Raw genomic sequence first — 23,881 nt, 5'->3', positions numbered from 1 at the left:
TGGATGTTATATATTGTATAGGTAAACTAGCACTTGCGGGGAAAAGATTAGCCTATGGTTTGAGAGACAATGGGAATGGTCAGTGATGTTTAAAAAGGCAACATCTAGTCACTACGACGCAACAGAGCACTCCTGTCAGTAGAAGAGTATAAAAGGCCCTATGACCCTGTTGAAGGCTACGGTGCCACCATCAAGCCCTCCAACCATGGGAAAGGTATGAGCTAACACACATTTCGGTTACTTGTTTGAAGACTGTTGATAAAATTATGTAGAGCACCAAATGCTATTAAGACGTATAGTTAAGCGATTTGGCAAGTAAGCTATGCATACAGTTTATGAAGCTGTCAAAGATTTCAGTTGTGGAACTAATACCAGTACATGAAAGGACTTGATGCGAGGGACTTTTTTCAACTTTTTCCCCCAAAATTGTTTTACTTGGATTATATATTTAAAAAATCCCATCTATACTCCATAGGATAAACCAGGAACCCAAAGAAAAGGTCAATTAACCTTAAGGATTGGGAAAAAGGGAACAGGTAACCTCTTTTGATAATGAGGGTAGTTAAGAAGGGTCGGACCCTTTTTTTCAATTTTCGCCTAAAATGACATACCCAAATCTAACTGCCTGTAGCTCAGGACCTGAAGCAAAGATATGCATATTATTGATACCATTTGAAAGGAAACACTTCGACGTTTGTGGAAATATGAAATTAATGTAGGAGAATAACACATTAGATCTAGTAAAAGATAATACAAACAAAAAAACATGCGTTTTCAGAAAAAGAATTGTTCTGTCATCTTTGAAATGCAAGAGAAAGGCCATAATATCCCTTACATGCTGACTACACAGCTCTCGTTGCAAAATACATTTAGAAATATATATTATTCAATTATTGCACCCACACTGCTCGTGCACGCCAACGAGCGTCTGCGTTGCCAAGGGCTAAAATAGAAGCAGTTCTATTTCTGACGCAGATCGCGCTGCAAGGCCTGCCTCTCCCATCTCCTCATTGGTTTATAGAAGCAGGTACCCACGTGCCATCTCCTCATTGGTTATACCCACGTGGGTGACTGAAAGACGAACGAGGTCGGTGACGGTAAATGCACCTAATTTATGAAAGTTGCCAATTGCAATATAAAGTCAAGAGAAGAAAAAGCCTAGGAGGAGAGATAACTAGAAACGATTCGGTTGACCGTTTTATGTGTGGATTAATTGTCGGAGTAGAGGACCTTGTGCATTTCAGGTAAAATAACAACTCAATGTTTATATCCCAGAACAAATTAGCTATCAACAGCAAGCTAGCTAAATAGGACAAATTAGCTAGCAAGTGCAAGCTAGCTAGCTAAATTGCCATAAAGGTTTAATGCTTTTCGACCTGTCCCCAAATTAATGTAATTGGTTCAGAGTTTGTTTTGATATTTTAACCTGCGTGTCGTGATCGCATTTGGTGTGGGGGGACAAAATAAACGTGTGCACGATGCCGCACGCGCGCAGCCGGTTTGGGTTCCGTGTTAGGGGTTTAGGTGCAATTTCGATTTTGGCCACTAGATGGCAGCAGTGTGTTTGCAACGTTTCAGACTGGTCCAGTGAAGCATTGCAGTACTGCACAATATGTTCTATCAAGTCTGCCCAAATGTGCTGAATTGGTCAATTGATACATTTTCAAGTATAGAGAACATACAAAAATGATATGGTAATACAAAGTTTAAGTTTACACACTCCCAGGAATGTCATACATGATGGATAATTAGCTTCCCTACAGAAAAAAACACTAACCTTCACACATCTAGATGGCCGGGCGAGGTGGGTGTGGGGCCAGAGACAGCAGGGGTTCAAACTGTAGATCCCAGTTCCTATATTTGGATATAAAAATTGATTTTATCAAACAAAACTATGCTACCTTTTATCTCTGGGACACTCAGGATGACAAATCAGAGCAAGATTATTGAATGTAAGTACATTATTTACCGTCAAAGGTGAATGTATCAAACCAGTTGCCGTGATAAAATGTTTTGGTTGTTGTGCACTCTCCTCAAACGATAGCATGGCAATTTTGTCACTGTAATAGCTACTGTAAATTGGACAGTGCAGTTAGATTAACAAGAATGTAAGCTTTCTGCCCATATAAGACATGTCTATGTCCTGGAAAGTTTGCTGTTACTTACAACGTCATTCTTGTCACATTAGCGCACGTTAGAAACAACCGTCCCGGTATAGGGAAACCGATCCCGTAGATCCTTAGATGCACTCCAGGAGCACAACAAATTCGTAACATATTGCACAAATTGGATTTGTAACATATCACAGGAATTGTAAAATTCGTATGATATCATACGAAGCATTCGTAACATATTACACAAAATGAATGACGTAGTACACAATTGTATGACGTAGTACACAAAAAAACAGGGACCCTACCTTTTTTGGCTCAAGAGCACCACTTTCAAAACTACTGGCTGAAATTATACAAAAGTTTGAGAGTGCATCTTTAAAATATTAATGGGGAAAAAACTGCTCTCAAATCTCTGATTTGGGGCACTAACCTATGGAGACCATACTAGTACTAGTATAGTAATGTTGGTTTCTAATTTAAACTTAACTGTTGTGCCTTGCATTAACTTTCTCAAAACATAGTTTACAGTAGCTTACATAGTTTACAGCATATATAAAAGGAGCAGTGAAATGTGTCCTCTATTGGCCGATCAACACCACATCCATGAGTACTGCTTTCAGTTAAGCCATTCGCCTTTTACTATCATCATCCTTGACTCAGTCTAAATAACTCTATATATAAACAATTCTATACATTTCTGTTCTTCATAGATTATCTTTTACGAAGGCCACAACTTCCAGGGCCGCCACTATGAGTGCAACAGCGATTGTGCCGACACCTTCAGGCACTTCAACTCCTGTAACTCTATCAGGGTGACCGGCGGTCACTGGGTGGCCTACGAGAAGCCCAACTTCAATGGCTACCAGTACATCCTGAACCAGGGCGAGTACCCAGACTACCACCACTGGATGGGCTTCAACAACTGCATCCGTTCCTGCCAGATGTTCCCCCCCGTAAGTCAATCAAACTGATAGGGTTAACCCTGCCACACATCAAACAGTGCTTTAGAAATCAGCATCAATCACCAGCCTCTTGATGTCATTGATAGATAAGGAGAGGAGTCAAAGTCTCCGTGGCGAAGTCCACAAGGAGATCCAGTCATTTTTTAAAGGAATGGGCTACAAACCCCCCCCCAAAGACTTTTATTCATTTTCCTTCTATTCATCATCGCTCAGTGTTTTAGGCAGTTAGAAAAAATATATTATGCTGCTGTTTTGAACAGTTTGACTGAAAATCTGTTTCTAAGGGAAGCAAGTCTCTGGTATTATTCGATGTGTAGAAATGTATGTATGTTTACCTCTGCTTAGTTCACCCAGTGTACAAAACTCTACTGTGACCCGCTGTGATCATTTTACCCCAAATCCCTTCTTGTCCTCTCTATCCCCTCCGTTCTGTCTCTTCCGCCAACAGTACAGAGGAGCCTACAGGATGAGGATCTACAACAGGCCCGAGATGTCTGGTCACATGATGGAGTTCATGGACGACTGCCCCAACGTGTACGAGCGTTTCCGCCACCGTGACATCTTCTCCTCCAATGTCATGGAAGGCCACTGGGTGTTCTATGAGCACCCCAACTACAGGGGTCGTCAGTACTTCCTCCGCCCCGGGGAGTACAGGGCCTGCAGCGATTGGGGCTGCCACAACCCCATGGTGGGCTCCTTCAGGAGAATGAGGAGTGGCCTGTAAGCTTCTCACCTGTGGACTGTAACAAAGTGATTAAACGTGCTGGTTTTTAAACATGGCTTCTCTGTGTGATTTTCTTTCTATCTCAAATCATTGGAAAAAACAATAGCAAAGTTACCTTGTGTGTTAATAATTAAGTTTCAGCAATTGGCAAGTGTTGGATGAACTGTAGGGTTATTAGACAGGGAAATTAGATGCCCTAAAAGTTGGCTGCACCCTCATTAAAGGTTTTCTGCACAAATCAGTTGTGAACAAGCATGTCATAAGCACAACCAAATCAACATACAAAATATACTGTTAAGTATATTAGTGATTAACTAACTGATTGACTGAATTAGCTGCAAATCAGAAACTCATTGCAACACGTTCAAATCTATTCAAAAGCTGTTTAGGAGGCCATTTTCTCCCTCTGGCTGTCTGTCTATACATTGCTAGCCTCCATGCCAATAAAGGCAGATGTGGCAACTCTTATTGTGGGACTTCGGGAAAGTGCAGTTATAGTATTTTCCATAGACAGAGAGAGAGAGCGCTTTTGACAGAGACAAAGAGCTGCTGCTGTGGGCCAGTCCTATAGTTTTCTGTAGTCTGTAGAGCACATTGTGCTGACGCGACAAAGCTTTGTGCCACATTTTCAAAGCCCTGATCGCTGCAGGGTCTATAAAGAGGTCCAGTAACGCTCACTACCCAGTCCGGTCCGAACTAAACAGTCACAATGGGAAAGGTAAGCATGAACACACTATGCGTTTCACAGGGAAATACAGGAATGAGGCTCATTTAACTATTTTCTATGATAAACACGTCATCAGAATACATGTTTCATATTTAGATTTGCCGGATACTATTATAAATAACTAATTAGCTTGCAATTAATGTAGAAATTAATGGCCATTAACGATAATGGATGGGGATTTTAGGAGATGTTGAATAGAATGTGTCAAAGGCTCAAAGCTCATGTGCAAGTATGAGTGGACTGGACAGAGGGCCGCACAAATGCCTCAAAGGCAGCAATGTCAAATGGCACCCTATCCCCCACATAATGCATTTTTTGCCAGGACAAAATACCTAATTATTATTATTAATAATAATCAACTATATGGGCAAAATAGTGTTTGTTTGCTGCTGTTGGTTACTCAGTTGAATCATAACGTTACTGGGGTGAGAGTTGGCACACCTGATTTCTGTTACTGCTAATTGGACACTGTGGCCTAGCTCTCGAAAACCCTTCTTCTTCGTCAGTAGGGTTTTCAGCGGTTACATTCGCCCACCGTTGGCACCATGTCAACTTCAATTCCGACGTTGTTTAGCGTTTAGAAACGTCAATAATCATCGCTTTCAAACCTTTTTCGAAATATATATGCCCCTTATCTTTCATATCTGCGAGAAATTATTTTCCAATAATAAAGATACACTCACTGTAAAAGTTTAGCACAGATCCACAAACTGTGTGTGCCTCCAGTTGACAAACTACAATTCCTCCCAAGTTACACTTACGTGAAATATATATTTTTCGATACTAAAGTGACTTTTTCATAACAGGTTAGGAGACTGAGGTTAAGGTTAGGAAAATTACTTTGTATCAAAGTGGCGTGAAAAGAGCGTGTCCCTTACGCTTACACACAGGTGTTCGGAGCACGCTAGATAGCTAATTAGTCTTCCGTCTCTCTTCCGTAAACAAGTTATGTAACCTGGAGATATGGCCGTGTGGGAACACTAACCCTAATGGCCCTTTAAAGGTGTGTAGTAATTAAATATTTTTTGTATCATTATTTCTCGCTGATATGATATATTCCTTATGTTTCCAAAACCTTACCACAAGTGACGCGTTTTAACGTTCAGAATGAGCGTCGGGGAACTTAACAAAACTCCCCCAACCAGAAGATACTATATTCAATAGGCGCTTAAGCAGTTAGCATCTATGAATGGGTTAACTGTGGCCCGACAATACATTTTGCAACACATTATGTATATTATTCTTGTATTTTAAAATTAACACTTTTGGCATGTTAACATTTTGTAAATTAACAGATTAATTTTATTCACATTTAGACCTATGTGGACTTCAATAAATGCTAGGCGCCTACTTGTGTAAGTAGCGTATCTTTTTACATTTTACGAAGTTTTTCACTTGTTCAGTCTTACAGTTAAACTTAAAGGAAAACTGTGTTTGTTTCATTAGTCCATTGTTGACATAGTCCCAAAATGTATTGCTTATCAGCAATAACATTTTCCAGATATATAACGAAACCAGAAGATGGAAGTCATTTGCTCCTCTTGTCGAGTTGTTTTGCTTGCTTTCTGTTGACGTTTTAAAAATATTTTACTAAATTGCTGGCATACTTTCTAGCCTTTCAAAACAATGAACATCAAATGGGTTACGTGGTGGAGCAGCATCACCTGTGACAGGTGAAGTGCGTGCAACAATGAAGTATCACCTGTGGGCAGGGCTTGGTGCCTCAAGGATGTGTGGTTTTTGGGATATGAAAATGAGAAGTGGAGTCACATGCACTAAAAATATATATTATGATGATAAGCTTGGTTTATTTCAATTATACATCATAAATTGTGTATATTGGAATGCAGTTAATGATAAAAATCATTTTGAATGAAAATGGAATTCTGTTTTTATTCTGTGATATGTTGTAAAACATTTCCTCGATATGTGTTATCATGAGTGTATCATTTTGATTTTAAGTTTCCATCTCTCTCTTCTAGATAATCTTCTACGAGGACAAGAACTTCCAGGGCCGGCACTATGAGTGCAGCAGCGACTGTGCTGAGATGCACAACCACTTCAGCCGCTGTAACTCCATAAAGGTGGAAAGTGGCTGTTGGGTGGCCTACGAGAAGCCCAACTACACTGGCTACCAATACATGCTGAACAAGGGCGAGTACCCCGACTACCAGCGATGGGCGGGCTTCAACGACTGCATCCGCTCCTGCCGTATGGTGCCCCCTGTGAGTGTACTACATCAGGTGTCCTCAGTCCCACATAGTTTTCAGTCCCTTGAGTTGAGGGCCGCAGTGTCTACAGATTTTTTCTATCTTAGCATTTACTGTCATTGCTTGGGTCGAGAATCTTACTGACATTTGGCTGAGGCTATGACAAATACATTCACAAATGCCACCCTATTTTGAACACCTTGTTTTAAAACACATGGTGCATTTCTTCTTCACAAACTTCATGGTTGAAGTTATGTTTCATTCTCATAATGGAACATTTACATTACCATCTATATACTGTTTGTCAAGTCAACAGTACTTGTTGACTTGTCAACAAGTACAGTCAACATTTACTATATCCATTCTCCATTTCGTCTGTCTTTCCCAGTATCATGGAAACTACAGGATGAAGATCTACGAGCGCTCTGACTTTGGGGGTCAGAACATGGAGGTGATGGAGGACTGCCCCGACCTTCACGAGCGCTTCCACAGCCGAGACATCTCCTCCGCCAACGTCATGGAGGGTTACTGGATCCTCCACGAGCACCCCCACTACAGGGGTCGTCAGTACTTCCTTCGTCCTGGCGAGTACAGGAGGCACAGCGAGTGGGGAAGCTCCAACCCCACCATCGGCTCCCTGAGACGCGTCACTGAGACCCCCTGAAGGTCAACTGAGACCCTCATCCTCCCCTAATGCAACCCTATTATAAATCCTGTACTGTACCCCTACCCTTTATTGCTAGCACTGTTTGACTGTTGTGTATCTACTGTGGTCTTCTGACCCTGAAATCACATTAACGTGATTGGGGGTTTTGGACCAGTTGGTGTTGGGTCTTTGCTGCTTTGCTTAGACTGGGAAAGTAGACCTCAGGGCTCAGGCGATGCTAGTATGGTAACAGTGATGGACTCTCTGGCTTTTGTTGTTACAGAGCAGAATGATGTGCTTTGCCAGCCCTCAACCTCCTGTTCTATTAGAAGCAAAATAAATGAAAACTTGATCAAAGTCAACCAAAGGGACTTTTTTTTGTGTTTTTAACCTCTACGACATTGGTGTCCCTAAACCGGGACAGTTGTTGCTCAATATGCGATAATGTGACTAGAAAACGTTGTAAACAACAGCCAACTTTCCGGGACATAGACATGTCTTATATGGGCAGAAAGCTTAAATTCTTGTTAATCTAACTGCAGTGTCCAATTTACAGTAGCTATTACAGCCCAAAAGAATATCATGCTATTGTTTGAGGATAGTGCACAACAACAAAACACTTTTATCATGCAAATGGTTTGATAGATTCCCCTCTGAAGGTCCCAGAGATAAAATGTAGTGTAGTTTTGTTTGAAAAAAATATATTTTTATATTCAAATGTAGGAACTGGGTTCTACAGTTTGACCCCACCGCTGTCTCTGGCTCCACACCCAATTTGGCACATTTGGGCAAACTCCTGGCAGATATTGTGTAGCGACGTAATTATTCACTGAAACTTTGCACACACGGACAACATCTAAATTACACCTAGGATCCTATCTCAATGTATGGCCTTTCTCTTGCATTTCAAAGATGGCAGAACAAATATATAGAAAACACATTTTTTGTTTGTATTATCTTTTACCAGATCTAATGTGTTATTCTCCTACATTAATTTCACATTTCCACAAACTTCAAAGTGTTTCCTTCAAATGGTATCAATAATATGCATATCATTGCTTCAGGTCCTGAGCTACAGGCAGTTAGTCAAGAGGTTACAGGAACACACTTGTATGCATACTTTTGTTAACGGTAATTCTTTGGAGTTTCAAACATTAGCCATCGAGTTGGATAGCCACAGAGGGAAATGCACCAAGGTCCAACTCGACCAGTTTCTGCAGACTGATATGAGATCTTCCCCCCCATACACAAAGCAAAATGATCATGGAAACTGATATTATTCTTTGAAGCCGGTTATTAAAGAACAAAAAAAAGGCTATATGAGGATAGGCTTGTAGGAGTTTTTATGAGATCACATGGTGCCGAGCAGGCGCTTGGGGTCCATGAAAGAAGCCCGTATTAGACCCACATCACAGGGATAGCGCCAACTCAAAGAGGAAGAGTCAAAGTGTCCTGGTACTAGCCCCGAGCATCAAGCCCTCTCAGAACCAAAAAAACAAAACCACGTTTGCATCCCTGCTCATGCATTTTTCATCAGCCAGAGATACGAAACCCTTTCAGAAATAAATATCAATTATTGAAATTGTTAATTAGACGCCCATAATTGGCAAAGATGCACATGAATAAATAACTGACCGTTAATTATTGATTCAAAAAAATGTGAAGCTCAGCAGGGAACACTTTTGAGAGTCTCTTAAGATCAAGCAAAATAAGAAATATGAGTTTTGGCCTTGAGTAATGTTCAATTAAAGGACTGTCGACTTTGCTGTAAAAGTCCAGTCATTTGCCCCGCGTCCTCTGATACATGTGGACTCCAATCCCCACGCTCGTCAGTGTGTCAACAGGGTGCAACATGGGATTTGGCTCTGCCTAAACGGAGAAACGTCAGAGAAAAGATGACAGGAGATTCACAGGGTGCTTGACGTCTGTCGTAAATGGAAGTTCATGCCCGGAGGTCATGATGATGCAGTGATCTCAATCTAGTATCAGCCATGTACATTATGTACTGTATGTGTTCCAGTATGTTTACCTCTTTATGGTAATGAAATAAACACGTATAGGAACCTACTAGGCCAAAAGATACATGATCTCATCTAATAGGCCTAAAGCTGCATGATCGCTCAATTGGCGATTCTAGACCAGCAAAATATTCCTCAACAGCCACGTATCAGACTCTCTACCTCTGCAAGCCATTCTTCACATTACAAATATCAAGCTCCTTCCAAAGAAAGCGTACAAAAACAGTGAGATCTGAGTAGACCCCGTCTATTCTTCATCTATGAACCCTTTGTATTTGTGATGGGAGGCTGATTGAAGGGTAAGTAGTGCATTTTGGAGGATGAATTCTTTATCTGCGAGTAGAAAAACCACAGAAGAATATACTCTGTGATTCCATTATTAGTCTCAGTTCTTTCCCGCTTTCTTTCCTGATAGCTGGATAATTAAACCTCTATAGTATTGTCTTCAATCTTCCATGCCCCACTTACAGCAAAGTCCTATTCCCAGATGAGAACCATTAAAAAGTCTTTTTAGACGTTTGTTTTCAGATCAGTATGACTTCTTTGGTGCTAATTTGTTATTTGTGGAAGTAGAAAGAGTGGTGGTTTGCATGTAAAATCCCATACAAAATAAATCCAATTCATATTCAACAAAAACTTTTATTCTACAATACGGTCTATGAATTACAAAAAACCTGAACTGATCTGTAGAGTGCGTTACTTGACATCAGATATAAAGCTCATAGGCTGGAATGTTACAGCGGCACTGTATCTTAAGGCAGTAGTCCCTTGGATGAGATGGGAAGCAGCTTGTCAATTACTGCTCTTGTGTTTGACAGAGGCTCTGGGCACTGTAAATTCCACATTAATAGACAGCATGAAAAAAAGCAAAAGCAGGAGAGTAAATCATTTGCATTCAAAAGAAGAACATAAAGTCTTATATATAAAATCTAACTTGAAGGCTTACGAATCAGATCGGGTCAATTTCTTATTCATCAATCTCATATTGTTATGACAAAAGACATTTAAGACTTAAATATTGTTTATCCAGTGGTTCATCACTAGTCATTTAACCGCATATAAATAAAGATTGCAGTAGTAGTGTTAACAGCAATTCATAAAATTTTTGGCCATGAAGACCTATACTTCAAGCACTATATAAAATGACACATCAGTACCCTCCCCAAATTAGGTTTAGCCGTAAACCTAGCGTAAAAACTGGTTTGGTTGTGCACTTGTATCACTTCTAATTAGAGTAAATGTAAACGTTAGTCTCTTGTGTGAGACCAAATCAATACTTTCAGGGTAAGGGTCAGACCTGATTGAGCAGCCATTCATAAGTGTACAGCACAACAGACCAATCAAAAGGAACTAAAACCAAGGGGGAAACCTCTTGATAGTGATAATAACGCTGATGTAAACTATCTTGAGCAACAATTCCCATTAGGTGTGCATCCTGGAGAGCGTATACGCACCTAACTCATCCCTATTGCGTATAATATCTTCTAGACCAATTAAAGCCTGAACCAAGGATGTGAGACCTTCTACAGTCCAACAGGGTCAATGTTACCAATAATGAGTGTATTCACTGCTTGGTCACAGGCAGGGCCCATGAACAAGCAGCGACTGGAATACTGAGTGAGGTAAACACCGCAATTAAACTTTTGAGAGCCGAGGTAGAATTACAAATCGATGTAAACTCTGATCCAGAGTGAATTAATAAGACAATGGGAGTGTTTTTTTGGTACCAGGGGATAGCTTTGCTCTTGAGGAAGTGGTTGAGCGTGTCTCTTATTTGGAGGTCCTCTGTCAGTCCTCACGCTGAGCAGCCATCTGTCTGGGCTGTGGCTGTGTGACTGGTAGGTTCTCGTGGAGGTACTTCAAGGTGCCGTGTTCAGAAAAGTCTGCTGCGGTGTGACCGTCTCCTCTCAGAACCCACTTGGTGGTGAGGAGACCCTCAAGGCCCACGGGGCCCCGGGCATGGATACGAGCTGTACTGATGCCCACCTCAGCACCTAGAGGGAGTGAGACAGGGAGTGAGTGAGATAGTTGAACAGGAAGTCAGTGATAGAAATTTCAAAAACTATGCATACCCAAACCGAAGCGGTATCCATCTGCGAATCGTGAACTGGCGTTCCAAAACACACAAGCACTGTCCAGCTGCTGCAGGAACTGCTCCGCTGTGTCCTCTGTAAGAATCATCATCACAGCTACCGTCATTGTCACGGTCATCAGCTATATTTCCTCTATTACACACAATGGATCATTCCACTGAGATCGACATATTATACAATCTGTGGCCACTAGATGGTAGAACAAAGAGAGAAAATGCTCTGTCCTCTGCACGGAACCAACTAAAAATCCATCTATAATTCAACCGATCTTAGATATTGTCAGTAAAGTACTCCATCAAAATGTATTATAAAACTTGAGGGGAAAATAACATTCAAGAAGAATATCAATCATATCACTACATATAAATTAATAACAAAGATCCCTTAGCAAAACCTATTTTACATTCAAATCAGTTCTGTCCTCTTCAAAGTAGTCTCATGGGGAGGTTTTACACTAAGCCAAAAAATGCTGTCATTACTTATTAGAGAAAGAGAGGAAGAAAGGGACAAGGGGGGAAAAGAGAGACGGACAGGTCTCTCTTGACAGCGAGACTTGGTCTCTCTCACCCAGACTAACTTGGGTGAATCAAGTTGAAGACAAAAGAGAAAGAGAGAAACTTCTCACAACTATTACATAGCCAGACAGTCATAGCTACCGTTTTCAGTAACAATGACGTCGGTGTGGGAGCTGCCATATCTGTGGATATGGTCTATAGCCTCCTGCATGCTGTCCACCACCTCGATGCAGCACTCCAGATCCCCGTATTCTGTCCTCAGAGACTTGACCTCCGATGGGCTAAAGGTCAGGTAGGAGGCGAACCTGGGGCCAGCGTGGATCTTCACCTAAAGGGGTCACATTGGGAAGAGGGTCATCATTACATACGGCGATCGGTCAATTAATCAATCAATCAAATCGGGGAGTTTGCTTGGATCTAGGGTTGCAAAGGGAGGGTATATTACCGGTAACTTAAGTTTACCAGTAAACTAGACAGAATTTTCACAACATGACAAAGATAATAAAATAAGATGACTTTAAATCAACAACAAATAAATAGAATGACAAAGCTGTAAAACATGATCCTAAATATAACCCATCAACTTCGTGAATACCATTGGGGTTTAATATGAGGGTTTCAGCATGGAATATCCTTTATATTTTAACATGCTTTTATTTATTTTACGATGGCAATATGTCTGCTGTAAATGTTTAGACGCCAAACCGTTGGCAGTTGTGAAAAGTCAGTAGTTGGAAGAGTTGCAGAAATAATTGCAAATTATGTCATTGTTGATGATTATTTTTTCATTAATCAGGCTATTTTCTCTTTAACCATATGATCTATCTGCTAGAGACTCTTAGGCAATATGAACACAGTTACACAGATCAAGAACAAAATGAATATTTTATATGAATAGATTTTTCTTAAGTTAAGAGTATAAATTACCAAAGTTTCCATAGATAGACCTGTCATAGCGAATCACAACAAAAGTTTTAGTGATACTTGGAAGTCTTTTTGTTATGATTATCATCAATTGGATTGTAAATTGTTAATGTTCATTTTTGTGAATTTGGTTTTAGAAGCATAAACCGTCAACAATGAGACATGAAAAACGCGGTTAATCATCCACCTCAACCCAACCTCAGTGAAAGAAAATAAATATTTGATTTGAAGTTGTAGTCAAATGTAACCAACCATTCCACCAAACAAGCAGCCAGTCGGTCCTTACTGTATCTTATTTAGCCAAGTGATTTGAACCTGTATTTAAGAGGAGATGAAGAGGAGGATAATATCACTTGTTTATGTCAATGTGTCTGTACCTGCGTATTTGAGTGTGTGTGTGTGTGTGTGTGTGTGTGGTCTTACCCGTTCGGTGCGGAGCATGTCTATGATCTGGTCAAACAGAGTGGTCCTGAGGATATCCCTGTGCATCAACAGCGTTTCCATAGCATTGCAGGCCGCAGGGTAGTCACATTTAGAGTCTCTGACTGGAGAGAGAAAACGTCAATCAATCACTCCTTCTCCTTCATTGGTAGTAAATGAAAATGTGTGTGTGACAGGTGTGTCTGCTTGTATTGTCCCACTGACCGATCTTGATGACCTTGTCGATGGCGGCCTCCGAGTCGACGTAGACGTGGCAGATGCCCTCACTGTGGCCCAGCACTGGGATGCTCTTGGCTGCTCTCTGGATGTTCCTGACCAGCTGAGACGAGCCTCGCGGGATGATCAGGTCTATCATCTTATCTAGTCTACACAGGTCCTCCACCTCCTCACGGGTACTCACCTGGAACACGCAAAATAAACCCTACTGCATTCTGGGATTTATTTTTTCTATAGGGGGAATACACTGTGCTACGTTGTATTCATTTCTCCGCTGACGTGAGTGCAGTAAGTGCTGTCCTGTACGTACAGGACAGCACTCACCTTAGGAAAGGAGGAATGAAAGGATTCTTTTGGATGGTGTCTGACTATATTTACTACTGGCAGAGTAACACAGAATTCGCCCATACCTAGTGTTCTACGATTTCGAATACTAGGATTTCAGTATAAAATATGGTATTTAAATATCTTCCATGCCGTTTTTCTTAAATGGAATGTTTTTTTCCAGCTATGATTACCAGCTGTACAGCCTCTTTGACCCCGTGGATGTCCAGTGCTTCCTGGGTCAGCTCATGTAAGACGCGGTTGGTGTTGGCTGCTTCCTTACCCCCCTTCGCCAGCAGAGCATTACCGCTGGCTATGGCTAGAGCTGATACCTACACACAAATGAGAACAATAGCCTTTTATCCACAGAATTGCATAACCACCAGCACGAACACCACCCCATCTTACCAAAAGATGGTCCACGATGCACAAGCACAACTCTCACACACATAGACGAGCCCAAACGCACACACAAACACATTACCTGCGGTAAGCAGTCCGGGCGGGCCTCGAAGATGACCAGCAGTACTCCTATGGGCACAGTGATCTGCTCCAGCTCTAAGTTGTGGGCTACTCTGGTCCTACGCAGCACTCTGCCCACGCTGTCCTGAGAGGCTACGGCTATCTGTCTCAGCCCTATAGCCAGGCTATTCAGCTTGGCCGGGGACAGGCTCAGACGATTGAGCAGGGCTGACGACAACTGGCCTGATAGGGGGATGGAGAACACAAAGAAATGAGATGTCGTTGAAAACCCCTGACTATCCCTTCAACTACTCAAGCGCTGCTCTTATACACCTTCAAATGCAACAGCACCCTCAAATGATCAACATCCTATCACAGTCACACAACAGGATTTTGGTTAGTAAAACGTCCCTGCGAGTAGGACCTGTTTTGACAAACACCATCGATTCAATCAGAGAGATAAGACGGACGTGACGGGAATAGTCACCCGCATTGGCTGCTAGGTCCATGTCCGTCTTGTTGGCAGCAAGGATCTCCTCCTTCTTCTCAACCAGCAGGTCTGCCAGGTGACAGATGATCGCGCCTCTCTGGGGTGGGAACGATTCACTAAAGATTCAACTAACTGCAGACACACCTGGGATCACGTATACTATATAACTGTGTATGAGTGTCTGACCTGGTCCGGGTGCAGGGCTGCCAGGGTTCTGCCGGAGTTCCGGGCCATCTCAGTCTGCTGCTCCACGGTGGGGCCTGGAGATGGACACGTTACGGCGGATGAGCACAGACAACAGATACAAAACAGCAAAAGGGAGCATTGGACATCAGCACGCGTGATCATAATCCTAAATCGTCTTCATTAGAAGAACTACAATCACCATGATCCTCACCATTATGCTCATTGTTGTCATAATCATCCTCATTCTAATAACCTTCATCGTCGGTGTCCGTCCCAAAGAGATGATCCCAGTAGAACTCACCGGCAGGTTTGACCTCGGAGAAGAAGGTGCCCACTTTCTTGCCCTCCACGATGTCAGTGATCACGTGGCCCGTCACCTTGGGGTGGGTGCCGTTGGCGATGACTACTGACGTGCCCCCCTGTAAGGCCCACAGGGCAGCCTTTACCTGGGGGTAGTAGAGGTGGGAATACACGTAGGCTATTTGAATTCCCCACTTGTTTCTCCAGTAAGGATTTGGCCCCCAATGGAAAGACGGATGCCATTGTTGATGCCAAATATCTCTGACACAGAGTTCCAAAGTCTGTAACTAATTACAAAGACTTTCTTAAAACCTGATTACAGATGTGTAGTCCTCAACTCTTACATGTAGTCCTCAACTCTTACATGTAGTCCTCAACTCTTACATGTAGTACTCAACTCTTACATGTAGTCCTCAACTCTTACATGTAGTCCTCAACTCTTACATGTATTGAACGACACAATTTTCTATTCTAACCTACGCGTGTCTTTGTAATTACCTTTGCCTCCATGCCTCCTAAACCCACCCTGGATTTTGCCCCATAGGTGATCGACTGCTGGTCTCCAGGGTAGAAGATGTCAATGAGTTTGGCGTCATCCGATCCAGGAGGGCTGTCGTACAGTCCTACAAGAGATAGGAGGTAACTATGGTTACATGATTGTTTCCTTTGGTGCTAGCCTAACATGGACAAAGATTACCTCCCTGTCCAATCCATCAGTGATTTCCAAATACAACCAGGGTCGTGTTTATTAGGGTACGTAACGGGAAGACATTTTTAAAAAGTTCTGACAGAAAACAAAAATGAGTGTTTCCTATTGTACAAGTCCAGGTAGTCACGGCCAGTTTAAGTCTGTTTTCTTCCATTCAGGGCCTAATGAACACAACCAAAAAGACCTGAGGGGTATACCCACGAAGTAGGATAAACAACCAGAAATAACTACTGATTTCTGGTTCATTAAGAAAGCTAAACTTGAATACGTGTTTTCAGTTGAGTCAATAAGACCATGCCCATTTCAAGCTTACTGTATCTTTCTAAAAAAAACAACATAATATTTAGGCAAGTGAGCTGGCTAACTCCTTGATCCTACTTTGCAGTATACCCCTCTGTAGTTCCCCCTCTTACAGTAATGCTCCTAAATTACCGTGTATTGTTTTGAGCCAGAGTGCAGGCAGATGGCGCGTTACCTAATGGGTGTTAATGTGTTGCTGTGTGAGCAATCTACCTTCTACGTCAGAGAGAGCGATGAGCAGGTCTGCCTTCATCTCCACAGCCAGGCGTGCAGCCAGACTGTCATTGTCCTTTATACTGATGACCTAACGTGGAGGAAAACACAGCGACTTAGTCTCGCAGAAAGACATTGAAATTGACGGGGTAAAGTAATAGTGTTGTCAGTCGAAATTGAGGTCAGCGTAAAAGAGAATGTCATTGAAATCCAAGCATTTTATTATAAAGTGAAGCACCGCTAGATTGGCTATCGTTGATATTGGCTTTCCTACTGTGTGGGTTAGCAAAGCTACTGGCACTACAATCTTTAGTTGTTTAGTACTAGTGTGTTTTTCTACACCGGAAGAACTTGCTCGTTCCGCCTAAGCTTGCGGAAGGAGAAAAGAAGCATGCGTCTACCTCCAGGAGTGAGACCAGACAGCCACGCTTTTAGGTCCAGTCAGCTAACATATAGAAGGGAATTACCTTCTCCCATCTCCCCAGCACGCACATCCTTTGGGGGGGAAAGGAGGAGTAGCGGGTGGGTAGAGCGAGCCGGTGAGTACCAGCCGTATGGTAGGTTGCTAGCTGCTAACACTACACCGCTATACACACCCCTCGCCCCTGTCCTGCCCTCTCCGGACCCCCCTGTGCTCTGTACCCACGTTTACCCCCTGGAGGTCGCTGTTGGGCTCGGGCGGGGGCACCACGGCATCGTTGGTGTTGATGATTGGCACAATGTTCATGCGGAGCAGCTCCTGCAATGTGCTGTTTAGGTTCTGCCGCTTCTGGTCGTCGTGGAAGTCCAAGTTGGTGACCAGGACCTGGGATTAAATCAGAACAAATCCTGTTTCGATTCCATACAACTTTATTGAGAGGTAATTGTGCAGGGTAACAGTGTGAATTCAAATACATAGAGAAAGTGTGCACACCTGTGCAGTGCATGTGCTGTACTGCGTGAACATGGCCTCATACAGGGCCATCAGGCCACTCTGTCCGGCTGCCGCACAGGCCCGAGCCTCCAGAACTGGTACTGACTGAAACCGACAGATAGATTGAGAGAGAGGAATAATATTAATAGATTTTTTTTATAATAAAGTTGATTTCACCATATTTTGGAGCAGTTTGTATAAGACGTGGGCCCGTATCAAAAGAGTCTCAGAAAGGAGTGCTAATCCTTCCATATAAGCTTATTCATTATGATCGAAAAGGCAAAAACTGATCCTAGATCAGCACTCCTATTCAGAGGCTTTGTGGATAATGGGCCCTGGTCTCACCATGTCTTTGAGCTGGTTCTGTCCAGAGTGCAGGGCCTGTCTGACACTCTGGGACAGCAGGATCTCGTGCCTCAGTCTCTGCTTGCCAAAGGCCACCGCCCCGCTGGTGACGATCATCATCTCTCTGCCCTGGTTCTGTAGCATGGCCACCTGCAGCACAACACAAACTATCTCAGTGACCCGCATTTAAAGCCTCTCAAGTAGCCTTGCAACAACGAATAAACTACAGTAAGCAGACAGCTGTTAAAATACAAGCTTTAAACCATGTCTTGAGTGAAGATCCTGTTCTCCCGTCAGCCTTTTTACCTTTAACCTTCCTCACCTGCTCCACAACGGAGGCCAGCCTGCCCAGCGCCAGGCCGCACTCGTCACCCCGGGTTACCACGGCGCTTCCCAGTTTGACCACAATCCTCTTGGCCTGGCGGAGCTCCCCACGATGAGCAAAGGAGTTTCCGTTGGCACGCGCCAGGGACACTGAAAGAATACAAGTTACTACCCTGCCTTATGGTGGTGCCAATCTGAAGCACTGGTCGAGCGCTTAATAAAATGTATCCTTATTGCCTCCCTTGGTTAACTTGAGGCAATGTTCATAAACACTGTGCCTAACCAGCATTTGCGCACACACACATCAGTACATCTCCTACCAGTAAGATCGTGTGGTAAGTGTGTGTGTGCCGGGTTCGGTTTTGTTCCATCATTGATTATATAAAGCGTTAGACAAACAGAGCAGCCGGGTCCCCCTCAACCCCCTCCTAAATTCCCTGGTATCCACGGAGATGAAAAACGCAGGGTGCAAACGGCCACATCAGCACAGCAACCGGCAAAGCCACCGCTGACTGCACACATCTCTCCACTAAAGTGCAGTCAACCGCGTGAGTGAGTGTGAGAGTCAAAGTCTGGGGTAACAGAAACAAAGAGAGAGGATGGCCAGAAAGGGATAGGCCTCCATTATCTTGATGCAATCAATCTTGTTTATCCTGCACCAGGAGGATAAACAAGTATGCACAGGTATGCAAGATGATAGCATTAAACGATTAGGACTTGATCAATTTAGGGAACTAGGCTATCCTTCTTGCTTGAGGGAAGAAACCAAACAAATACATCACTGGCTTGTGGTCCCATATTAAGACTTACATATGCTATGCAGTTATCATGACATTACTAAAATCTCAAGCTACAGAAACTATTGAAAATCACTGGAATAATAGCCTACTATTTTCTAAACGTATCCTACATAGATATCTATACCGCTCCTCAATGACTGATGTAGCCTACTGTATGTATGCATGTAGGCCTGTACTATGTGTGTGGGTATGTGAATGTATGCATGTTTGCCAGTCCCACTTGCCTTGTGTCAGTGGTTTAGCAAGACGAGGGCAGATGATGGTGCTTTGAGTCCTGGGGCCCAAGGGGAGCCCAGCACACAGAGACAGCCTCTGTAGCAGCATGGTCAACTGACCCGCACTTCCAACAGCTAGAGAGGAGAGAGAATCATTTCATCACTATCAAATCTTCAATGTTCCAAGTTCTCTTTTTTCATTTCTTAAACTTGAAGAATTCAAATCACAGCTCAACATTTAAAAAAGTCACAAAATTATGACATTTTATTGTAGGCCATCATTGTAAATAAGAATTTGTTCTTAACTGAGTTGCATAATTAAATAAAAGGTTATATCTATATATATATATAGAATGGCATAAGGTCAGTATTTTTGCATTTGGATAAAGAACAGAAAAACTCACACTAATACTTGTTTATCCTCCAAGTCCTGTTTGTCTGTTATGCAGCCACATCTATCAAGCCCATCTCGTTTAAAAAAAGGACTACTCTCCAACCTTTCTATACCACATTCCATACAGTATAAACAAGGCCTGCCCTCAACCAATAGGAAAGCTGAAGCCAGTCTAAATCACAGAAACTCCTCCCTTTCGTATGCTTTTTTATGTTGGTGATGAAACTATCCCTGCCCCTTGCAGGATCACTTATTATGTGCCCCTTATTGGGGGAAAAAGGCAGAGCAACTCATGTCGGTCTCTTCTCAAGAATGACATATGATAGTTCAAACAAAACATATCACCCACTCAAAACTGTCATTGTCAACAACTTGTCACTGAGTAGCCCAAGACAGACTGATATGTATCATGCTCGGGCAGCAGAGGCTCCGGCACCACTACATGGCTGTTCCAGCATAAGCAGCTACCGTTCGCTAGCTAGCTAACGTTACTTACTATACAGGTCAGGTGGCTATGTGTGCGTTCACTCACTCACCACCAGAATTCGTTCAAATTCTTGCAAAACTTCACCCGCCACAACACACTCACACGTTACAGTACGCGCGCAGTGATTTAGTTCATTGAAATTACAGGTGTTTTCGGTTCTCTTCTCTTTCAGGCCGGTGAGAGGGAAAACATTACAGTTGGGGGGGAGGCATTGGGAACGAGTAGCTGGGCGTAAACGGAAGTTACAGAGCCATACACCTAGCGCAGTGATTGGTCAGAAATCAGCTGTAGGTAAAGACTGGGCACGTTCCAGGTTATCTTCATTTTAACCACCACCCCCCCACACCTCACACGTTTTAATTTTTACCCTAGCACTACACAGCTGTTTCAATTAACCAACTCATCATCAAGCTTTGATTATTTGAATCAAATCAAATTGTATTAATCACATGCGCCGAATACAACAGGTAGACCTTACAGTGAAAATCTTAGTTACAAGCCACTAACCAACAATGCAGTTTAAAAAAGAAAAAAAAAGAAATAAAAGTAACAAGTAGTTAAAGAGCAACAGTAAAATAACAATAGCGAGACTATATACAGGGGGTACCGGTACAGAGTCAATGTGCAGGGGCACCGGTTGGTTGAGGTAATTGAGGTAATATGTACATGTAGGTAGAAATATTAAAGTGACTATGCATAGATAATAAAAGAGAGTAGCAGCGGTGTAAAAGAGGGGGGGGCAATGCAAATAGTCTGGGTAGCCATTTCCTTAGATGTTCAGGAGTCTTATGGCTTGGGGGTAGAAGCTGTTTAGAAGCCTCTTGGACCTAGACATGGCGCTCCGGTAATGCTTGTCGTGGTGTAGCAGAGAGAACAGTCTATGACTGGGTGACTGGAGTCTGACAATTTTTAGGGCCTTCCTCTGAGACCGCCTGGTATAGAGGTCCTGGATGGCAAGGAAGCTTGGCCCCGGTGATGTATTGGGCTGTACGCACTACCCTCTGTAGTGCCATGCGGTTGGAGGCTGAACAGTTGCCATACGAAGCAGTGATGCAACCAGTCAGGATGCTCTCGATGGTGCAGATGTTGAACCTTTTGAGGATCTGAGGACCCATGCCAAATATTTTCAGTCTCCTGAGGGGGAATAGGTTTTGTCGTGCCCTCTTCACGACTGTCTTGGTGTGCTTGGACTATGTTAGTTTGTTGGTGATGTGGACACCAAGGAAATTGAAGCTCTCAACCTGCTCCACTACAGCCCCATCGATGAGAATGCCTGGTCCTCCTTTTTCTGTAGTCCACGATCATCTTCTTTGTCTTGATAACGTTGAGGGAGATGTTGTCCTGGCACCACACGGCGGCAAGTCTCTGACCTCCTCCCTATAGGCTGTCTCGTCATTGTCGGTGATCAGGCCAACAACTGTTGTGTCATCAGCAAACTTAATGATGGTGTTGGAGTCGTGCCTGGCCATGCAGTCATGAGTGAACAGGGAGTACAGGAAGAGACTGAGCACGCACCTCTGAGGGGCCACTGTGTTGAGGATTAGCGTGCAGATGTGTTGTTACCTACCCTTACCACCTGGGGGCAGCCTGTCAGGAGGTACAGGATCCAGTTGCAGAGGGAGGTGTTTAGTCCCAGGGTCCTTAGCTTATTGATGAGCTTTGAGGGCACTGTGGTGTTGAATGCTGAGCTGTAGTCAATGAACAGCATTCTCACATAGGTGTTCCTTTTGTCCAGGTGGGAAAGGGCAGTGTGGAGTGCAATAGAGATTGCATCATCTGTGGATCTGTTAGGGCGGTATGCAGATTGAAGTGAGTCTAGGGTTTCTGGGATAACGGTGTTGATGTGAGCCATGACCAGCCTTTCAAAGCACATCATGGCTACAGAAGTGAGTGCTACGGATCGGTAGTCATTTAGGCAGGTTACCTTTGTATTCTTGGGCACAGGGACTATGGTGGCCTGCTTAAAACATGTTGGTATTATAGACTCGGACAGGGAGAGGTTGAAAATGTCAGTGAAGACACTTGCCAATTGGTCAGTGTATACTCGCAGTACACTTCCTGGTAATCTGTCTGGCCCTGCGGCCTTGTGAATTCTGACCTGTTTAAAGGTCTCACATCGGCTGCGGAGAGCGTGATCACACAGTCGTCTGGAACAGCTGGTGCTCTCATGCATGTTTCAGTGTTTTTTGCCTCGAAGCGAGCATAGAAGTAGTTTAGCTCGTATGGTAGGCTCGTGTCACTGGGCAGCTCTCGGCTGTGTTTCCCTTTGTAGTCTGTAATGGTTTACAAGCCCTGCCACATCCGACGAGCGTTGGAGCCGGTGTATTGCGATCCGATCTTAGTCCTGTATTGACATTTTTCCTGTTTGATGGTTGGTCGGAGTGCATAGCGGGATTTCTTATAAGCATTCGGGTTAGAGTCCCGCTCCTTGAAAGTGGCAGCGCTAGCCTTTAGCTCAGTGCGGACGTTGCCTGTAACCCATGGCTTCTGGTTGGGGTGTGTACGTACGATCACTGTGGGGACGACGTCCTCGATGCACTTATTGATGAAGCCAATGGTGTACTCCTCAATGCCATAGGAAGAATCCCGGAACATATTCCAGTCTGTGCTAGCAAAACAGTCCTGTATCTTGGCATCTGCTTCATCTGACCACTTTTTTATTGACCGAGTCATTGGTGCTTCCTGCTTTAATTTTTGCTTGTAAGCAAAAATCAGGAGGATAGAATTATGGTCAGATTTGCCAAATGGAGGGCGAGGGAGAGCTATGTACATGTCTCTGTGTGTGGAGTAAAGGTGGTCTTGAGTTGTTTTCCCCTCTGGTTGCACATTTAACATGCTGATAGACATTTGGTAAAACAGATATGTTTCCCTGCAGTCCCCCGGTCCGTAGGAGCACCGCCTCTGGATGAGCATTTTCCTGTTTGCTTATTGCGAAATAAAGCTCATTGAGTGCAGTCTTAGTGCCAGTATCGGTCTGTGGTGGTATGTACACAACTACGAAAAATACAGATGAAAACTCTAGGTAGATAGTGTGATCTACAGCTTATCATGAGATACTCTACCTAGGGTGAGAAAAACCTCGACTTCCTTAGATATCGTGCACCAGCTGTTGTTTACATATATGCATAGTCTGCCACCCCTTGTCTTACCAGATACAGCAATACAGCGTATAACCAGCCAGCTGTATGTTGATAATGTCTTCGTTCAGCCATGACTCCATAAAGCATAAGATATTACAGTTTTAATGTCCCGTTGGTAGTTTAATCTTCCTTGTAGGTCGTAAATTTTATTTTCCAATGATTGCACGTTAGCTAGAAGAATTGAAGGCAGTGGGAGTTTATTCGATCTCCTACAAATTCTCAGAAGGCAGCGACCTCTGTCCTCTTTTTCCTCCGTCATCTCTTCACGCAAATGAAGGATATTTGGGCCTGTCCCCGGGAAAGCAGTATGTCGTTCACGTCGGACTCGTTAAAGGAAAAAAAAAGCTTCTGCCAGTTCATGGTGAGTAATCGCTGTTTTGATGTCCAGAAGTTCTTCTTTGTCATAAGAGACGGTAGCAGCAACATTATGTACAAAATAAGTAAAAAAATAAGTTACGAACATAAAAACCTAATCGGTTAGGAGCATGTAAAACGTCAACCAACCTCTCTGGCGTGTCCAGGGTGGAATCAGCTGTGCATTGTTAGGGCAAAAACCAAAGGTTGCACTCAGGGAGTGGCCCAGGACCGAGTTTGGGCAATCCTGAACTATTGACAAAGATATTTAGCAATCATTTATTTTATTGATGTTCCTGAGAAGTCAGTTCTCCATTGTTGAGAGAGCTGATCAT

General features: G+C 43.2%; 3 protein-coding genes and 1 non-coding gene across 10 annotated transcripts; 2 read left to right on the top strand and 2 right to left on the bottom strand.

Moving 5' to 3' along the window:
• Nucleotides 1-107: 107 nt before the first annotated feature.
• Nucleotides 108-3,851, top strand: crygmxl2 (crystallin, gamma MX, like 2). Its single transcript, XM_023992942.2, has 3 exons — nucleotides 108-214; nucleotides 2,825-3,067; nucleotides 3,525-3,851. Exons 1-3 carry the CDS (start codon nucleotides 161-163, stop codon nucleotides 3,798-3,800), a joined length of 573 nt encoding a protein of 190 aa, XP_023848710.1. The 5' UTR covers nucleotides 108-160; the 3' UTR covers nucleotides 3,801-3,851.
• A 559-nt stretch (nucleotides 3,852-4,410) lies between these two features.
• LOC111967697 (gamma-crystallin M2-like) lies at nucleotides 4,411-7,750 on the top strand. 2 transcript variants are annotated; one of them, XM_023992943.2, is made up of 3 exons: nucleotides 4,411-4,518; nucleotides 6,510-6,752; nucleotides 7,126-7,750. In XM_023992943.2, the coding sequence occupies exons 1-3, from the start codon at nucleotides 4,510-4,512 to the stop codon at nucleotides 7,399-7,401; spliced, it is 528 nt and encodes a 175-aa protein (XP_023848711.1). In that variant the 5' UTR covers nucleotides 4,411-4,509; the 3' UTR covers nucleotides 7,402-7,750. The 2 variants fall into 2 exon arrangements, with proteins under 2 accessions (XP_023848711.1, XP_070300969.1); XM_070444868.1 differs by lacking the exon at nucleotides 4,411-4,518 and adding an exon at nucleotides 5,845-5,882.
• Nucleotides 7,751-10,020: 2,270 nt separating this feature from the next.
• LOC111967694 (delta-1-pyrroline-5-carboxylate synthase) lies at nucleotides 10,021-21,971 on the bottom strand. Of its 6 annotated transcripts, none has more exons than XM_023992938.2 (18): nucleotides 20,102-21,755; nucleotides 19,181-19,306; nucleotides 18,155-18,306; nucleotides 17,833-17,982; nucleotides 17,488-17,592; nucleotides 17,227-17,379; nucleotides 16,575-16,665; nucleotides 15,851-15,975; nucleotides 15,354-15,498; nucleotides 15,053-15,126; nucleotides 14,864-14,963; nucleotides 14,399-14,619; nucleotides 14,109-14,246; nucleotides 13,579-13,774; nucleotides 13,357-13,478; nucleotides 12,151-12,337; nucleotides 11,474-11,569; nucleotides 10,021-11,395 (listed from the first exon to the last, which is right to left on the bottom strand). In XM_023992938.2, the coding sequence occupies exons 2-18, from the start codon at nucleotides 19,278-19,280 to the stop codon at nucleotides 11,190-11,192; spliced, it is 2,361 nt and encodes a 786-aa protein (XP_023848706.1). In that variant the 5' UTR covers nucleotides 19,281-19,306; nucleotides 20,102-21,755; the 3' UTR covers nucleotides 10,021-11,189. The 6 variants fall into 6 exon arrangements, 5 of the variants coding, with proteins under 5 accessions (XP_023848706.1, XP_023848705.1, XP_023848704.1 ...); XM_023992937.2 differs by having other exon boundaries at nucleotides 17,221-17,379; nucleotides 19,576-21,754; XM_023992936.2 differs by having other exon boundaries at nucleotides 17,221-17,379; nucleotides 20,102-21,754.
• LOC111968298 (small nucleolar RNA SNORA15) lies at nucleotides 13,846-14,000 on the bottom strand. Its single transcript, XR_002877860.1, has one exon. It is a non-coding gene; the product is annotated as a small nucleolar RNA SNORA15 (small nucleolar RNA).
• Nucleotides 21,972-23,881: the final 1,910 nt, after the last annotated feature.

The sequence above is a fragment of the Salvelinus sp. IW2-2015 genome, linkage group LG8 (assembly GCF_002910315.2).
Source record: "Salvelinus sp. IW2-2015 linkage group LG8, ASM291031v2, whole genome shotgun sequence".
In the NCBI taxonomy this organism is placed as follows: Eukaryota; Metazoa; Chordata; class Actinopteri; order Salmoniformes; family Salmonidae; genus Salvelinus; species Salvelinus sp. IW2-2015.
Note: the sequence above shows the minus strand (reverse complement) of the source record. Positions and strands in the feature narration are given on the sequence as shown.

Bases quoted from the DNA above. Each gene is read 5' to 3' on its own strand.
- crygmxl2 (XM_023992942.2), top strand. From the start codon at position 161: ATGACCCTGTTGAAGGCTACGGTGCCACCATCAAGCCCTCCAACCATG. The intron at 215-2,824 runs GTATGAGCTAAC...TGTTCTTCATAG, and splicing joins GCCCTCCAACCATGGGAAAG to ATTATCTTTTACGAAGGCCA. The intron at 3,068-3,524 runs GTAAGTCAATCA...TTCCGCCAACAG, and splicing joins CCTGCCAGATGTTCCCCCCC to TACAGAGGAGCCTACAGGAT.
- LOC111967697 (XM_023992943.2), top strand. The intron at 6,753-7,125 runs GTGAGTGTACTA...TGTCTTTCCCAG, and splicing joins CCTGCCGTATGGTGCCCCCT to TATCATGGAAACTACAGGAT.
- LOC111967694 (XM_023992937.2), bottom strand. From the start codon at position 19,280: ATGCTGCTACAGAGGCTGTCTCTGTGTGCTGGGCTCCCCTTGGGCCCC. The intron at 15,976-16,574 runs GTAGATTGCTCA...TATCTCTTGTAG, and splicing joins CGCTCTCTCTGACGTAGAAG to GACTGTACGACAGCCCTCCT. The intron at 14,247-14,398 runs GTAATGTGTTTG...ATTTGTGTGTAG, and splicing joins GCCCGGACTGCTTACCGCAG to GTATCAGCTCTAGCCATAGC.